At 30.9% G+C, this 18,468-nt stretch overlaps 1 protein-coding gene across 2 annotated transcripts; it reads right to left on the bottom strand.

Annotated features, from left to right (window-relative positions):
- Positions 1–868: 868 nt before the first annotated feature.
- Positions 869–4,638, bottom strand: LOC109789203 (2-oxoglutarate-dependent dioxygenase 19). Of its 2 annotated transcripts, XM_020348107.3 has the most exons (5): positions 4,437–4,638; positions 4,262–4,322; positions 3,886–4,121; positions 1,374–1,701; positions 869–1,249 (listed from the first exon to the last, which is right to left on the bottom strand). In XM_020348107.3, exons 1-5 carry the CDS (start codon positions 4,475–4,477, stop codon positions 1,007–1,009), a joined length of 909 nt encoding a protein of 302 aa, XP_020203696.1. In that variant the 5' UTR covers positions 4,478–4,638; the 3' UTR covers positions 869–1,006. The 2 variants fall into 2 exon arrangements, with proteins under 2 accessions (XP_020203696.1, XP_020203695.1); XM_020348106.3 differs by having other exon boundaries at positions 4,262–4,638.
- Between the last annotated feature and the right edge of the window lie 13,830 nt (positions 4,639–18,468).

The following is an 18,468-nucleotide window of genomic DNA, read 5'->3' as shown; positions in this document are numbered from 1 at the left end:
GCGGTGAGAATTGAGATAACATGCTTAAGATCTTAAATTTCAACTCGAGTATTATTATTATAATTTTAATAAAAAAGAAAAAGAAAAAAATATAGCCCTGCATATAATGCTAGTCCAACTTGTGCAGAGGTACTACAACAGATGTAATGGATGTTGCAGATGGACATGATACAGTGTAACATCAACTACAACATATGCTCGTACTACAACATATGTATCAGACGTTATTGTAAGCTAAACCATTTTTTTAACCCAAACGTAAAATCACACTTTATTAAAATATAAAATAATTATTTTTATCTTTTCCATTCGACGTATGTTGGTAAAATTTTAATAATAATACAAACACGTTAATATGATAATATGAGATATATTATACGGGTTATGCTCTCATGCACAATTTTTGAGATTATTTCATCGATTGGAATAATTAATTTGACGTACATTTTGTCCGTTTTAATTCTCATTTATTACAGAATAATGCCAAATCATATCAAGAATATGAGGGAGATAATTTAGCCTAAAATTTAAGATCTGTAACTGTCATATACTTGTATATAGTTAGATATTGATCAATAGAATGACATACGATTCTTTTCCATAACTTTGTTATATGCGGTGACAGAAAGGACAAAAATGTGGCTCTATGACCATTTATTTTCATGTAGTCAATTTATTAATTTTGAAGGGCATGTTCGTGCAATGCATGAATTTCAACTACACATATATTTGTTTAAATTATTATAGGAAAAATGTTAATAACACATCTTAATTTTTACACATTTTTTGATAAAAGAAAATTATTCATTGAAATTTATCAAACACATTTTTTTATAATTTAAAATTTATTGAAAAATACAAAAATATGTTAGAAAGAGTATTGTGAAGACTCTTGTTACTGTATTCCATTCCAAGAAGCACATAAAAGTATATAATGAAATTTAAGGATAAGATTGAGATAAAGGAAGATGATGGATATATTGTTCCCAAAGGAAGGAGTTTTGATTCAAGTCCGAATACGATCCAAGCAGGATTTTCCGTCGAGTTGATGGTTTTGCTGAAGCTGCATGTAATCTCTGTATTTAATGGCACGGTATGCAGCGGGATTATCATCGCTAACCATCTCCGGTGCAGGCCCCACATCGGTATCAAGGCAGGGCCCGTGTGCTGTACCAACGGAAATTCTAGTGCCTTTCGTATTCGTTACAGCACGATGAACCACACTCTTGTACTTGCCGTTCGTCAGAATCTGACCACGAAGACAATCACATGGTAACAATCATTTCTATTTCATTCAACACATTATTTCAAACAATAAAAAAGGAAAAGAAACTGATAATTAACAAGCAAGTGGGTCATCAATTTTTAATTACCTCCATGTGATCCCCAGTGTTGATGAGAAAGGAGTTGGGTAAAGGGTGGATAGGAATCCACTTGCCGTTATGTTGAATGTGAAGCCCTGCAAGGTCGTTTTGCATAAGGAGGGTCAGAAGCCCATGGTCTGTGTGGGCTGGAAGGCCCATGACAAGTTCAGGCTTTGGACAAGGAGGGTAACAGTTGATAACCAACAACTGCGAACCTAAGTCTAGTTTCATCCTTCTGTGTATGTAATTTTCTTCAAGGCATAAGCTTAGAGATATTCCTTTTAGCAACTCTTCAATCACTTCCCTGCCCTTTGTGGAGTATTCCTCTAAAGTTTCGCTGCAAACATTGAACCACAAAAGCAATGTATAAACAACATTGGTGGTTTTCATGTATGACAAACTCTATGTATATTGTTTTCTTTTGATTAAGAATATTCTGAATTTTTTTTTTCTGATTTTTTAAATTTGAAGCGCCAAGAAAGTGTAATACAGTTTTGTATAACATCAATATTCTTTTTCTTCTTGAAAAAGCTATAACAAGTCAAACTACAAAATTCTAATAATTGTTTCTTCAATCATTTTTTTTAACTTGGGTATTCCATGGGTAACGTAAAGACTATACGGCTATATTTGAATTCATACAAACAGATGAGTTGAAATGATTCAAAAATATTTATCACGTGAAATTAACGGATAAGTTAAAATACTAGTTTTCTCTTATCATAAGGTCATCCTATTCATAATAATTACAACTTTTTATTTTATTCTCTAAAGTCCATCCCTCTAGAGAATAGTTTATGATATCTAATCTTTTAAAAAAAAAATCAAAAACAAAACGTTAATAAGGTGACAAACTTCATCCTACAAGGTTCCATTAAAATGCTACAGGGCAAGTAGTGATAATTTTTTTTATTTGTTTAGGTTATATGAATGTATTAAATTGTTTCATATGTTATACCTTTAATAAAAGTATAATCATTTTAATAAATAATTGTATTTCGCCCTCTGGAAATTTTGAAAAAGCTGTCGCTGAGGTTCTCAATCTTTGAAATTTCAAAGACATAAATCCAAAATAGAAAGTGAATGGGGTCCTCATATATCAGTCGGCCATAAGCACACTTCGTGTTGTCTACCATTAGGGCTAAGAATTTCTCCACCCTTAATAGTGCTGTTTCAAGTGGTGCAATGACACGTATCTGTACTATATGTTTCTTGATATAAAATAATTATATTGAAAAAATAATTCAAATCTTTAAATTTAAATTTATGAGATATTATTTAAATTTTAAAAGATATGGATTCTTTTAAAATATTATTTATAATTAAAATATATTATATTTATTTTAGAGATTTATTTCTTTTTTTAAAATTATGATATAAAATCAATAAATATAAACTCTTGATATAAGAAGAATTATCCGTAAAGGGAGTTACTATCTTAAATAAGAGAGAAGGTCATATGAATGGAGATTTTTAAGTTTTGTCAAAAAACTTGTAAATAAGGGTTTATAAGTTTTATCCATAAAACTTGTAAGAAAGAAATTTTCAAGTTTAACCCACAAAATTTGAAAGGAAGATTTTCCAAATATATGTAATACATTTTGAGATAAATAATAAATATCCTTATAGACTTATCATTATTATTGTTTTAGTTTAGTCCATATACACTGTAGATATATGAAGCAAGATCCATATACACGTATGGTGTTTATATAGTAAATATGAATATATACCATTGAGCCAGAGTGCAAGAAATACTATGTTTTGCTAAGAAATATATCTTAAAGGTAGGTCATGGTTCCTACTCGCCGTTGACTACATACTAAAGATTCGCATAAAGTTGTGTCGAAATTAAGTGCGTGTTTGTAAATATGATTTAGTAAAAACACGTCAGAATCAATACAAGAGCGAATGTTATATGCTTTGAAGATCTACATGCAACAGTAAATATGTTTCTGAAAACGTAACAGAATAACGTCAGAATATATAGCATGTTCTGTTATTGTTTCTGTTTCCAAACACTACATATGATGTGGTTTTTATTAAACCTAATTTTCAACCCAACCACTAAAAAGAAACCCTGTCTACATTTAGATTGTAATCCAGTATGTGCTGCCAACTGATCACACTCATTAAGCGTTGCAATTACAGTTTTAGACTATAATTTAAAATCTTAGTGATACTCATATAAGCTAGCTCTCACTTGAAAACAAGTAAAAGAAATAATTTCAGATTTTTGTTTTAATAACAACGGTTACTGCTCAAAAGGTTAGAAAAGAATAATGAGTCATTATTGTCACGCACCCACTTTTTCTTTTATTTTATATTTAATTTTTAATTATCTCATTTTTCTTCTTATCTATCTTTTATATTATTTAATTTTTTTTGTCTATTGCTATTTCTCTTTTTCATCTGTCCCCCATCTACCCAAAATGGGGTCACGTTAATCATTTTCTAAGAATAATATTTGACAAAGTACAAATCAAGAGAGGAGAATGATTCTTTCTAAGAATAATGTTACCTTAAACCAGGAGGCTTGGAAGGAGCATTAAAGTGAGGATGAACATAACATTTGAGATAATCTCTCCAGAAATGCGTCTTGTCAACCATGACATTGAAGCTTGTCCCATATTTGATTGGATCAAATAACTTCCCTCCTGCGTACTCCTTTTTTTCTTCCTCAGTAAGATCAAAAAACTTCTGGCTTGCCCTAAGTACCTCATCCCTTAGTGTCTCCGATACACCGTGATTTATTAGCTATATAAATTAAGTAGTCCAAAATTAACAAGCCAGCAAAATTTATATGCATGCATGCGGAAGGAAACTACTACAATATGCAACTGGAGAAATTAAATGCATATATAGCAATATAAAGTTTGAAGTTAAATATTGTATACCATAAAGAAACCCCAATCTCGGCAAGCATCGCCTAGTTGTTGGATTGCCTTGGAGCGTTCACTGAGATTGGAAGAGGTGAGTTGAGAAAAATCAATGGTGGGAACATTCTCGTTTTCACAATACAATGAGGAATCTTGGGGGTTTTCAAGGCAAACATAGTTCAAGGGAACAGACCTCAGACAATTCGATTCCACTAATTCCTTAACGCTAAACATCTTAAATTTCTTAGTCTCTGGAGATGGTTCTGCTCTTTCTGTGGGTTTGGGTGACAGAATGGAGCAAGTTGGTTAAAACATGTATCTTTTTTTCTTCTTCTAATAATTCAGGTAAGACATGTAACTTGTATAAGCTATGTAGTTACATCTCAATTTTCATTCGGTACACGGGGCTTTATATAGACAAAGAAAAGGAACTTTAACTTTTTGCAATTATATATGTGGAACAGCCACATCCACATTTATCATATGATATGCGAGGCTTCACATAGTCAAACAAAGGAACAAAAGTACTCATTAGTGATTACATATGTGTGGAATAGATTCACGAGTCAGTGAATGCTACTCATCCGTTTCAATATATCACTCTCAAATAATGAATACCAGATACAAATTCATATACCGGATGAGTATCGAAATACCGGACAGGTGACGTATCAGTCAAAGCTGAAATCAAACTACCAAGATTTGAGGCCTAAACCTCAAGGCCGAAGGCTGAGACCTATTCTTTGGTATACATTCTTCTAAAATTTACAAAACACTTTTTTATATTAAAATTATCTTTTAAAATTTTAATCTAACAAACATTTCATATGTAGTTTAATAGATTCTAAAAAATAAGTGAATATATATATATATATATATATATATCACTAATTATATATTTTACAAAATTAAATGAATGAAAGAAAAATAAATAGATTCATTTTGTCACTTATATGTAATAAGGTATAAAAATCCAAACTTATTATGATTATAATACGATTACTCGTATTAATCACATATAAGTTGTCTTTGAGTCGAAATGTTACTCAAATATCAATGAAGTGCCTTTTTTCAAATATCTCGCCACGTCGAGTTGTGGAGAGTTTAGCAACCAATTTGGCAAAGGAATACGTATTGGTCTAGTGCTTTGAGAAAGGCAAATGAGAGAATAAAATTACTTATATTAAGTACTCTCATGCATGAACAATTTTGAAGGTATAAAAATTTTAAAGATTGAGACTTCACATGTGTGACAACGGTACCCTGAAATAGTAATAAAGGTGAGAAAAAAATGGTTACCTATCCATGAAAGAAGCTGAAAGGAAATGGTTAGAATATTATACTGCTAGTATATTTTAAATAGTTTTATATTTGTATAATTATTCACGTGGAAGAGAATGATTAATCACCTGTATATATAAACGAAAATAATTATCTCGAATTAAAGTATTTTTTAGACGATTTATTTAATTAAAAGTGTTCTCTATAATTATTCTTTTTATAATTTATGAAAAATATTTATCTATCTATAAAAATTATTCTTTTCATTTCATAATAATTATCGTCTTAATTTTTTATATGGATCAATAAAACTAATAAATAGATAAAATAATAATATTATATAATTAATCTTATTTACTATAATTGATACAATACAATCTTTCTAAAAATACTATTAAAAATTAAAATTAAGAATGTAATTAATATAAATAAATAATAAAATAACACTTATTTTAAAATTTATTTTTCCTTTTTACACTACTTATTATAAGACAAAAGAAATGTATGGACATTATTAGTTGACGTCATGCATATTTACTTTTAATAGTGAACCATAGAGTGGATATAGCGATGAAATTAGCATATATATATATATATATATATATATATATATATATATATATATATATATATATAAATCTGTTTATTTTAGAAGTAAGTCTATCTAAATTTATTTTTTTAATAACTCAAATTCTATATCAAATTTTAACAATTTTATCGTTGAATTTAAAGTTCTTAATACATAGATCAAATCTGCAAATTCTTAAAAAATTTAAAAGTCAATTGATACTTCATTTCATTATTATTCAAATTGACATATAATCATAAAATTTGCATTGATTCGATCTATGCATTAAGTGTGACACCCTCTACCCCAACATACATATACAGTAATTATAAAAAATATAAAAATTTTCATCATTAAAAATCAAATTTCCAGCTACGTAAGGGTAAAGAGTTCACATTCATAAACTTAATCCAAATAACATGCCGGTAAAATTACAAAGAAATAAAATTGAATTTTCTAAAATAATTTAATAAGAACATCTTTAAACTAATTCTATCTATGTCCCGATGTCACATGTCCTATCAGAGCAAAACCCAACATAGAAGCCTAAGCTTCATCACCAACATCCTCAGCCTCACGCTGATGATCACCTGTATAACAGTCAAAACAGAACAACACGAGAAAAGGGAGTGAGAAACATCTCACTCTGGCTCACAGTGTAGAAATATACGCCGGATAGCCAAACACAAAGAAAATAAGTATAACATAGATAAATTAATAATAACATCACACTCATCCAAGACATAAACCATCACTTTATCATATAACATTAAGAATGCATATGCATGGACACGGACTACATATTATCATGCATGTGGCGCCAGTAAAACATCACATGGCATATTGTCGCTAGCAATACACGAAAAGTAGTCTAGGAGTACATGTCGGGTCACACCCTCTGCGCACTCTCACTAGAAGGATATACTACCAGAGTCTCATCGGGATAGCTAAGCCGTGCAAGATACATCCCATGCACACAATGGGCGAGACTGCGACTTCCAAACCGAGCTATCCCCAATGACTAATCCCCAAAGCTTTTACACTAGGGGGCCTTCTCTGGCGGTGTATTCCATATCGTACCCTTAAAACACTTATGCAAATGATGCATGTCATTCAAGACTCTATGCATTCTCATATCTCATTATCATTTCTCATGGTCATTTCACATCATATTTCATTATCACATTTCATATCTCATGTTTCAATCACATTTCACATTATCTCATCATATTCACAAGGCCTCCACAGAGCACTTTAATTTATATCAAAACTCATTTATTTATAAAATTAAATACATATTTTTACATCTCATCAAACAAGAAATATAATAGAGCAATTAGAAATCAAAACAGAAAATATTTATATTTTGCCTATTTCTCATAGGGTTTCCCATAGGAACCCATAGAGCACTCTAAATCATATCAAAACATATTTATTCTCAAAATTAATCACATACTTACACATCACATTCAACAAGGAATATAATAGAGCAATCAGAAATCAAAACAGAAAATATTTATATTTTGCCTATTTCTCATAGGGTGTCCCATAGGAACTCATAGAGATCTCAAATCATATAATTAATTGCATATAAGAAAAATAATAAAAAATAACAGATACAATTAGGAGAAAACCTTCATACATGAGCATACAAAAAAATACAGCAAACACAGGATTGGGGGCCAATCCCACTACCCAGCATATATTCCCACACCCAGAGCAAGATTTCTCACACTCCCCCCTTACCTCGATAAGCAGGAGCTGAATCTTGTTGGTCGCCCCCTCTAGGTTCCCCTTCGTCTTCGGAGAGAAAGGAGGAAAAAGATAAGAAAATGAAGAAAATCAATTTTAAAGAGTGCAAAACGCTCTATTTATAGGCACCAGGCCGCGACCAGAACGGCTCGTTCAGAATCCAGAACGGCCCGTTCTGGGCACATAGAACATGTACAAAAATCTCTCCCAGAACGGCCTGTTCCAAAACCAGAACGTCCGGTTCTGAGTCAACACTTTGTCATTTAAAAACACATCCGGAACGGCCCGTTTCCAAAGTGGAACGGCCCGTTCTGGGTTAAAATTTTACCCATGCATGCTTGATTTGGAACGGCCCGTTCCCAAAGTGGAACGGCCCGTTTCAGAGCTACAAAAATCCAGGACTATTAATTAATAAATAAATAATTAACATATATATATATATATATCAAATTAAAATAAAATATCAAAACAATTTAAAACATGATTTTCTTCAAATAATAATTATAACAAAATATCATAATTAATAATATTATACAAAATAATTTTCATAAATGATTATTATTAAAAACCTGTAAAACTTCAATCAAACTCATTTAATTAATCAAAATAATTATAAGAAAATAATCTTCATAAATACAAAAATAAATAATAATTATTCATTGTATTAGTAGAAAAATTCGGGGTGTTATATTAAGAACTTTAAATTCAACGGTTGAATCGTTAAAATTTGATATAAAACATAAGTTATTGAACAGAATAAGTCTAGATAGACTTATTTTGGAAGTAAACAGATCATAGTATTTTAAATTACTTAATGGTCTTTGATATATAAACTTAATGGTCTTTAATTACTTAATATTTTTTTACTAAATTATATTTTTGTCTTTTTATTTATTTTTAAGATTTAATTTGATCATAGTATTTTTAAATGTTTGAATTTGATTCTCTATTTTATTTTTTAAATATTCAATGTTTTTCTTCTTTTTAAACTAATACTAACAACGTTAATAAAATTAAACAAAAGAACAACATTAAATACCTTTTAAAAATTAAAGGACCAAATTAAATTATTTAAAAATAATGGACCAAATTAAATATTCTAAAAATAGAGAGACTAAATTGAACAAAAATCTATCTAAAGAGTTTTTTGTCTAGATAAATTTGAATTTTCTTTTACCTGTTTAATAATTTATTTTATTAGATAACTCCTCCATTTTTTTTAATTCGAAATATTCAATTTATTGACATTCATGATCATAGGAAGATAGTTAAAAGAAATTTTAAATTTATCAGTATCCAGGGCCGATAGCGGTGATTAATCTCCTCGCTACGTTGGAGGTACCTCAAAGGATGAGATAACTGGCCCTAATATCTGCATACACAATGCAGGATTCGAACTCCTGACTTTGCTTAAGCGTGGATCAGCCCCTACCGCTGAACCACACGCTTGGGATATATTTTTATTCAATTTGATCTCATTATTTTAAAAATGTTTAATTTTTTCTTTCTATTTTTAAAAAATATTCATTATTACCTTTTCATACAATTTCATTAATCCATTAGTATCAATTTGGATGGAATGACAACATCAAATAATTTTTAAAAATTAAATTATCTAATTAAACTTTTTAAAAATAATAAAACTAAATTAAATCTTAAACTTAATTAAAAAAAAACTAAAAATATAATTTAACTTCATTTTTTTTATCGGTAGGAGTATCACTTTATGCAGCTCAATATGTATTATTAAATTATCAAACTAAAATTTTATTATTTTATGTAACTATATGCTATAATAAATAAATATTTTAAATTTATAATTAATCTGAAAATAATTTCACTATGCTGACACAGAACACGTGATAATTTCAAACAAGCTGAAATTTATGCGAATGAATCAAAAGGATTGTGTCTGTACTAAAAAAAAGAAGAAAGGACTGTGTGACAGCTCTTTGTGTGGTGCTCTTTTCTCCGGCATCGTGCCCTTAACGACAATCACATAGTGATCACATACTTGTAGACACTTTAGTAAATTATAATATTACTTTTAAAATTTATTATTAGGACTTATGTACAAATTAAATATTTATTATTACTTAAAATTTATATACAATAAAGTATATATTTAATATATAAATTATATTTAAAATTTGTATAAATAAATTTTAGATATATAAATTTTAATTTTAATTTTAATTTTATGGTAAATAACTTTTTATTATAACACAAATTATTTTATTTATTAATAATTTATTTAAAAATTTTAATTTATAAATAATTACAATATATAACTAAAAAAATTAGATAGAAAGTTAAAAAACCTTTAAAAATTTTATTGTTGAAGAAAATTTCAATAAAATACTCTCATGTAAGATAATCATTTGTTTAATATGTAAGAGTTGATTTAAAAAAAACTCTATACTAATTTTATTAATAAGTATATTTGCCCCTTACAATTAATATCTGATTGATATATTTCAAAACTAAATTACTCAAACTTGATATATTAGTTATTCATCTGGTATAGTTAAACATTTTCATCAAATTACTACAAGAAAATGTTGGAATATCTAAAAAAAAATAAGTATCGACCAATAATTGACGCAAATACTATATGTCAATCTAAGATATAGAGTCAACTTTTTCAACACTAAATTTAAATTGAATTTAGTATCAAAAAAGTCAACATTATTCTTTAAATATAACGTCAACTTTTCTTATACTAAACTTAGGGAGGGTATTGGATTAGGATTTTAAAGGACTTTTTTTAGTTAAAAAAAATTCTGCGGATTTTAAAAGACTTTGCAAGATTTTCATGACTTTTATAAGACTTTGTAGGATTCTGTAAGAATTTAAATCGGGATTTTAATGGATTCTGCAAGAATTTTAAATCAGGATTTTAATGGATTTTACGGGACTTTATGGATTTTGTAGAATTTTCGTGGATTTTTGACATATGATAAGATTTCAAAAAAAATTCATACATTCAAATTTAAAAAGAGTCAAAGACAAAAATGATAAAAAAAAAAAACAACGTCTAGATAAATAATAATAATAATAATTTTCTATAATATCATATCCTCTTAAATAACATTCACCCACATATCCATAGTTATAGTAGTCCTCTAAGCATTAGCGTCTTCTCGCTCTTGCTCCCTGTAGACACTCAATTTCGTCCGGACAAACAAAAGTAAGGAAATGGATATCTACTATGAAGACAAGGAGCTCCCAAAGTATGAAGGCAACACCATATGACAACAAGGAAGCTTGAAGCCCAAAAAAAGGTTGTTTTTAGTAGCCTAGAACGGGTTGTTCCAAAATCGGAACGGGTTATTCCTAAACCGGAACAAGTTGTTCATAAACTGGAACTGGTTGTTCCAAGTTACTAAAAAAGCCTAAAACCCTAGTTTGAAACGGGTCATTCCAACATAGGCAATTACGTGTAAAACTCAACTCTGGAACGGGCCGTTCTAGTTTAAGAACGGGTCGTTCTAGATGCGAAATTAACACATAACGTACAGATCCAAAATGAGCTGTTCTGAATTTGGAACAGGTCATTCTAACAATTTTTGATGTCTATAAATAGAAGACTCGGACACAGTTCTCAAAGCCACAAAATTAATTCAGAGTTCCTTATAGCTCAAAAATTCTTTCTCTCTCTTTTTGTATTTCTTGAGATTTTTGTGAGACATATATTGTAGTGTAAAAAATTGTCACAAAGCACCTAAAAGTCTCTATATTTGAAGATTCAATAGAACTCGTTTAAGAGGTATTTTAGTCAATCTTCTCTCCCTTTTATTTCTTATCTTTGATAAACATTGTTATAATAAAAGCAATTATGTAGACATTTTAGAGTCAATTGTGTAATTTAAATTTCAAACATGTAAATAATCATTAATAAAGGGGATTAAATATATAATTTATTAATTCTTCTTATGCTAGCTTCATCATAGGGTACTGATTAAGGGCGTTGTATGGGTGCTTAATACCTTCCTTACACGTAACCGAACCCCGAACCCAATTCTGGTTATCAAGGTCATTATTAGACTTTTAAAAAACCTTTTCTTTTTCCAATGTTTTGAGTAAAACATTGGTGGCGACTCCATGAACTCATTTTTCAAAAACATTAATTAAGGATTAGTCTAGTGTCCGGACATTTCTTAATTGATGAGATTTTTCAAAAGGATGTTTAAATCATAGGTCGCGAGATCAGAAATTTTTAGGTTGTGACACTCTTGAATTTGAATAATAAGCTCAAAAGTATGATCTTCATTAATTGGTAATATTGAAGATGAAAGATCAAATACCTTGGCCATTATATTCGATACTAGGAAAATATTTAGATATATAATTTTTTTTATATAAATGGAAGTATTTAGGTATAGAGAAAAAAAACATATATATATATATATATATATATATATTATATTTTATTAGTTATATATTATATGATAATTTTTTAACAATATTTATAAATGTAAATTATTCTAACAAATATTTTAACAATATTTTCTTTTTTTAAAATAAGTTAATGGAGGCATAAACCCTAAACCCTAAAAAATTAGATATTGCAATATCTTATGTTAATTTTCTTTTTTTAAAATATAAAAATCCTAATTTAACAATATAAATTTTTTAAAAAAATTAGTAAAAAAATAAAATAATTTTTGAGTCACAAAAGGAGGAGGGATAAGAGTAACGAACTCAAGAGAAGGAGAGAGATCGCAACTTTTATACTGAGAGAGTTTTTCTCCCAACTAAGATTCATTTTTATCTCATTCTACTCACAGAAATCCTAACTCAATTTCATCTTATATATATATATATATATATATATATATATATATATATATATATATATATATATATATATATATATATATATATATATATATATATATATATATTATAGAGACCATGATATCATTTTCATCTTTCATCTTTCCCTTTTCTTGACGCGTGTTATTAAAAAATATTACCACTTAAAAGTTAAAATTTCAAGTGTTTTTTTGTGTTATATAAAATAAAAAATTAAACTAAATAGGATAAAATAGAGCAACTCAATTAAAGAGAACGAAGAGAAAAATATAGCAAGTCAATGATACTGTCATTTACATATCGGAGTTTCACAAAATAGGGGTGAATGGAATGAGAACAATACTACAATATTATATATGAGCAATGAAAAAATGGAGAAGATGGAAGATAGAAGCATAAAAAAAAAGATGAAAAATTCACTTGAAAATTCTTGAAACACTTGAAAAGTCACTTCAAACAATCTTCCAAAATCTGATGGGTTTGCATGAGATTGTTTTATGAATTTGGTATTTATAGATAGCACTAGAAAGTCCTTCAAAATCTCTCTAACATAACAATCCTTTAAAATCCTTATATTTTTTAATACTAATGGATTATTTTTAAGTTGTTAAAAATATCAAATGAATACTAATAGATTTTAATGGACTCTTTAAAAAATCTTGAAAATCTATATTGAATACCACTGGATTGCTTTTAAGTGACATAAAATCCTGATTGAATACCAACGAACTTTTTTACTCAAAAAAAGTCTTTTAAAATCTTATGAAATCTTAAACCAATACACCCCCTTAATTTATGTTAGTGTAAAAAAAATCGACACTATATTTAAAAAATAGCGCCGACTTTTCCAACACTAAACTTAATTTAAGTTAGTGTCGAAAAAGACAACGCTATTTCTTTAAATATAGCGTTGACTTTTTTGACACTAACTTAAATTAAGTTTATTATCTGAAAAGTTTTAACATTATATTTAAAGAATAGTGTCTACTTTTCCGACACTAAATTTAAATTAAGTTTAGTATCGAAAAAGTTGAGCTATATCTAAAGAATAATGTCAGCTTTTTCGACATTATACATTTTTTGAGAAAAATAAAGATAATTTTGTTCAATCTTATATACACATAATGAGTCGTGATGCAGTTGGTTATCAAGTTAGTTTAACACATTGAGAGTCCAGGATCAAGTCTCGACAATGCTAAGTTTAGGTGAATAAATGGTAAGATAAAATAAATGCGAACAAAAATTACTAAGTTAGTGTTGGCTATACTAACAATAAATCGACTATAAAAATATATTTTTTTGACGGCTTGCCTAACACAAAAATTTGTGTCAACTTAATTAGAGTCAACTAAAAATTTGACGAATGATCGATGATAAATATAATTTTATGTCGATTTTATTTACTTAGAGTTAATTTTTTGTCGACTCCAAAATAAAACATTCTTGTAGTGAATTTATTTAACATTATATTTTCAATTTTTAATATTTATTCACGTAATTAAGAACTTGGTTTGAGAACTGAAACAAATTGAAAGGTTTAAGAGAAATGAAAAGTTTAAGGAAATTTAAAGAATTTCATAAAGACGTTAGTGCAAAAATTAGATTTTCTTATGCAATTTTTAGGTGGATAACACTCAACATAGAAAGAGGTATGATGTTATATTTGTAAATATGTCAAAATATTTTATAATGAGTGTTGACTCACCCGTCATACTTATAAATCATAACCTGCCATATAATTTCTTGTTATTACTCATAGTGAGAGCGTGAATCCAATTCGTGTTCTACTGTTTCATCTTCTTCTCCACATGTGAGGTTAGAGGCAAATTTTTACGACTCTTTCGTGCAAGCTATCCACTTGTTCTTATGGCCACTGCAACCAAAACATTTAGACAACTAATTCTCCTTTGGTACTCGTTCAGTTTGACAAGCTTTTTCTTCACTTTTTCTTCAAGACTACATTAATTCATCTTCTCGAGCAATCATTCATCACTATATAAAGAAACTCAAGTTTTAAATTCATAACAATAGAATTAGGGTTTGTTTGGACAAATTTTTCCAAAAGCACTTTTATGAGAAAAAAAAAATAGGAAAGAAAAATAAAATTTACTTCTTCATAAGCTAAAAACAGCTTGTACATAAGTTAATTTATAGAAATTCTCTCTTTTTCACTTCTCTAAAATCTTATTTTGAACTTGTGCATAAATTACTTTTAACTAATGAAAAAACTTATTTCAATTTTTTCTCATATTTTCCTATCTTAGAAGTATTTATGGAGAATATTGTCTAAGCATGACCTTAATCCTAAAAGGGTAAAATGAATTATATATATTGTTAATGGTCTAATTGAACATAATCATCACATGAGAATAAATTAATCTAAATAAATACATCTTCATATATAGAGATAAAACAAAAAGTACTTTACTTTTATTCGTTTTCAATTGAAACTTATAATATAAGAATAATTAAATTAATTTTTTTATATAATAGCATCAACTCCAAAAGTTTTTATAAATTTAATGTCAATATCTTTATTTACTTTTTTTATTTAGATTTTAACCTTTGAATTTCTAAAACACAATTTATACTGATCCATCATGGTCACTACACTATGTTAGAATACCACTAGTAGTGAAAACTAGTCTACTAAATTTATAAAAGTTTAGTTAACAAATATATGGACATACATAGAATATGAATACAAAAGTGTCATCATTGTATATATATAAATCATATACATGTATATACAACAATCCCAAAGATAAACTATATAATCTAATACTAGTCAAACACACCTATACAAAGTACACCAAGTAGTACCGACACCAATAAAAGATCACACCACCTGCCAATAATAGCTACTAAAGCCTAGCCCTGATCTACTCCTATATATGATCATCGCAGTTCAGACCAATATGGAAACAAAGGGTAAGGTAGAGTTTGAAAATATGAAATCATATAAAGCAATTATAAAGCATATAGAGTTTGAAATTGGATTTTGTTACTTATACTAAGAAATTTTGATTCCACCATTAGAAATGGTACAAATGGGTATACGCGTACTATGACCATGGCATGACATGCATTACCAAGTCATATGTGGAGTTAACTCACAAGCCATCTTCAAGAGACCATGTAACTTTTCCAGGTACTTGGTTAAGAGTTGTAACCTTCGACCTTCTACCTTACTCAACCACTAACTTAGGACCTAGAGGAGACATCAACACATCTCAAAACCCACTCCAAGAGACACATCTTTTCAAGGAGGGTTTTCCAATAGTGGCTTAGCTGAGCACCACTCCGAGATTTTCCTATGTTGGGTCTTTTGTTTTCAAAAATAATTTTCTCTCCTCAAGTCCTGAGTTAGCCAACATATCTTAATGTCATACTACATTCTCAGGATCCACACCTCATATATGCATCACATCCAATCAATACATATATAGATCAACATCATATATATATATATATACACACACACACACATCATACATATGCTCATCATCACTCAACACCATACAAACATCTATACATGTCATATCCAATCAACATACATAGAACTACAATCTTCATATTTCATACAACATGCAATAAAACTCATACATTTACTCATATTCATCATACAACATTCCAAAACATATTGTTCTTACCGAGAATCCGAGGTAGGGATGATCCGTTGGGTAAGATCGGTGAGCCTCCTTCGCTGGTACGCTTGATGTTCCAAGATGGGGGTGGTACCTGCAAAAGACTCCGATGCTAAAGTTAGGGTTTCTATGAGTGTATGTCTCGTATAAGTAATGCACGTACCTTAGTATGGATTAGGGTTGCATTGGGCCATGGGCTTGAGATCAGTTGTGATCTAATTAGATAGCAGATCTCGTCTGGACCGAGATCTCCTCAGATCAGTTATGATATGGTTAAGTGACGAGCTGACGTCACGTAGCGCGTATCCGAGGTCGTCATGCGCTGCGATGCCGAGCTGGGAGCTCAGCCTTGCACTACGGATAGTACACTAGGCCCCCGAGCTCTGAAGATCGTGGGTCGAGGAGTTAAGACCGAGCTCGTCAAGTGGCTGTGACCCCTCGCGCACACATGCTTGTTGAGATGCCATGTGTCATAACTGGTCATTTCCAAGAACGTGCAAGTGGCACGTTAATGGGGGTGACGGTTATGTAATGATGATTCACGTTTGTCATGATGGTTTTCAATTTAATGTGTCGTCAGACGTGTCCCTGGGCTGACACGTGGCGTGACCGTTTTGAATTTGGGAGAAACCCTTCTCTTCCCTTTTCACTTTACTTATTTTTCGCTCTTTCAACTTCTCGCGCACGCTGTTTCTCTCATTTTTCTGCTCATCCTCTGTCCCCGTTTTTCCGTTTCTGCCATCGTTTCTGGTAACCCAGTCATTGTTAGGGTTGTTTTCTGAGAAAGAGTACCAGGTACTTCCTTTCTACAGTTTGCTTTTTTCTTTCTTCCCCAATCTTCTTTGAGTCTTTCTTATTTTTTCTAAGGCTGGAGGGAGTGGCGCTGGTTCCTCCGCGCTTGCCAGAGGTAAGGGCAAGGCGCGGGGCAAGGTGGCGGCCATCGGAACGGCCGCTGCCGGGAAAAAGAAGGAGGTGGCGCCACCAACGGACCTCGTTCCAGGCATTCCTGGGTACGACTGGGTTCGGCGCGAGATGGCGGAGGCTCAAAGCGTTTTCTGGTCCTTTCTTGAAGTCAATGTGGTCTTGAGGTCGCATAGGGTTTGTGACCCTTCCGTTTCCCAGATGATCCGGCTTGAACCTTGTCAGGTCGGTGAGGGCGTGTGTATGAGGAAGTCTACTGACCCTCCCCATTTCTATGTTTATCAATGTTTCTTTAGGGATTTGGGCGTTTGCCTTCCCTTCACACAATTTGAGTGTGACTTTTTGAACTTTGTCAACTCGGCTCCTTGCCAGTTGCACCCCAACAGTTGGGGTTTCTTGAGGGCTTTTCAAGTCCTGTGTTTGGTCTTAGGAATAGAGGTGTCTCTTCCTGTCTTTCTTCATTTCTATCAATTAACAATAGGTGTTCCGCCGTATGGCGTGTTGTCCTTGAGTGGGAGTAGGGATGGGGATTTATTTACTCTCTACTCCCAGTCATACAAAAATTATAAGCAAGAATTCTTCCGGGTCGCCCTTGTCGATGTCGATCCCTTGGAGGACGGGGCATTCTATTTTGGCGGGTTGCCGAAGTTCCCTTTTTATTGGTGCCCCAAACCGTCTAGGTTTCACGGGGTGAGCCAATTGAAATTGACGGCTTCGGAGGCGGCCGCCATTGAGAATCTTGCTGCGCTTCCTCGCCCGCTAGATTGCAAGCTCTTCTTGTCGCTTGCGAATTCAGCGTACAAGGAGAGGGGCCTGAAGAGTGAGTATCTCATCTTCTTTAGATGGTTAAGGTTTGTGAAAACTCTTTTTTCTATATATTTCATTTTTTGTGCTTGTAGACATAATGGGCAAGAGTAAGTGGCGCAAGCTGAAGCACCGCTACAATATTTCCGAGCTCGAGGTTCCCGAGCCTCTAGAGGAGGAGGTGTCCCCCCTGAAGGTCAATCAAAAAAGAAAAAGGGGCGAGAATGAGGTCGGGGGGACCTCTGCCTCTCGCGGAGTGCAGGAGGTGACCTCCAAGGCTGCAGATGCTGATGGAGTCAATCTCACTAGGAGCTCTCCGCCTGGGGAGGCTCCCCAAATGGTCGCTGCGGCGACTACTGAGCAAGTTGCTCCTTCTTCCGAGGTAAGTGTCTTGTCTCCTTGGATTTTTCTCCTATGTTGGTTTTGCTTTTGTT

Source organism: Cajanus cajan, chromosome 9 (assembly GCF_000230855.2).
Source record: "Cajanus cajan strain Asha chromosome 9, NIPB_CcT2T_4, whole genome shotgun sequence".
NCBI classification, from domain to species: Eukaryota; Viridiplantae; Streptophyta; class Magnoliopsida; order Fabales; family Fabaceae; genus Cajanus; species Cajanus cajan.
The sequence above is the reverse complement of the archived record's forward strand: the minus strand, read 5'-3'. Positions and strand labels throughout refer to the sequence as shown.

What these genes read in the sequence shown, in the direction of transcription:
- LOC109789203 (XM_020348106.3), bottom strand. Translation starts at nt 4,477, where the DNA reads ATGTTTAGCGTTAAGGAATTAGTGGAATCGAATTGTCTGAGGTCTGTT. An exon ending in TCCAAGCCTCCTGGTTTAAG is followed by an intron (nt 1,702 to 3,885) that starts GTAACATTATTC and finishes CAATGTTTGCAG; the next exon opens with CGAAACTTTAGAGGAATACT. An exon ending in ACACTGGGGATCACATGGAG is followed by an intron (nt 1,250 to 1,373) that starts GTAATTAAAAAT and finishes CTTCGTGGTCAG; the next exon opens with ATTCTGACGAACGGCAAGTA.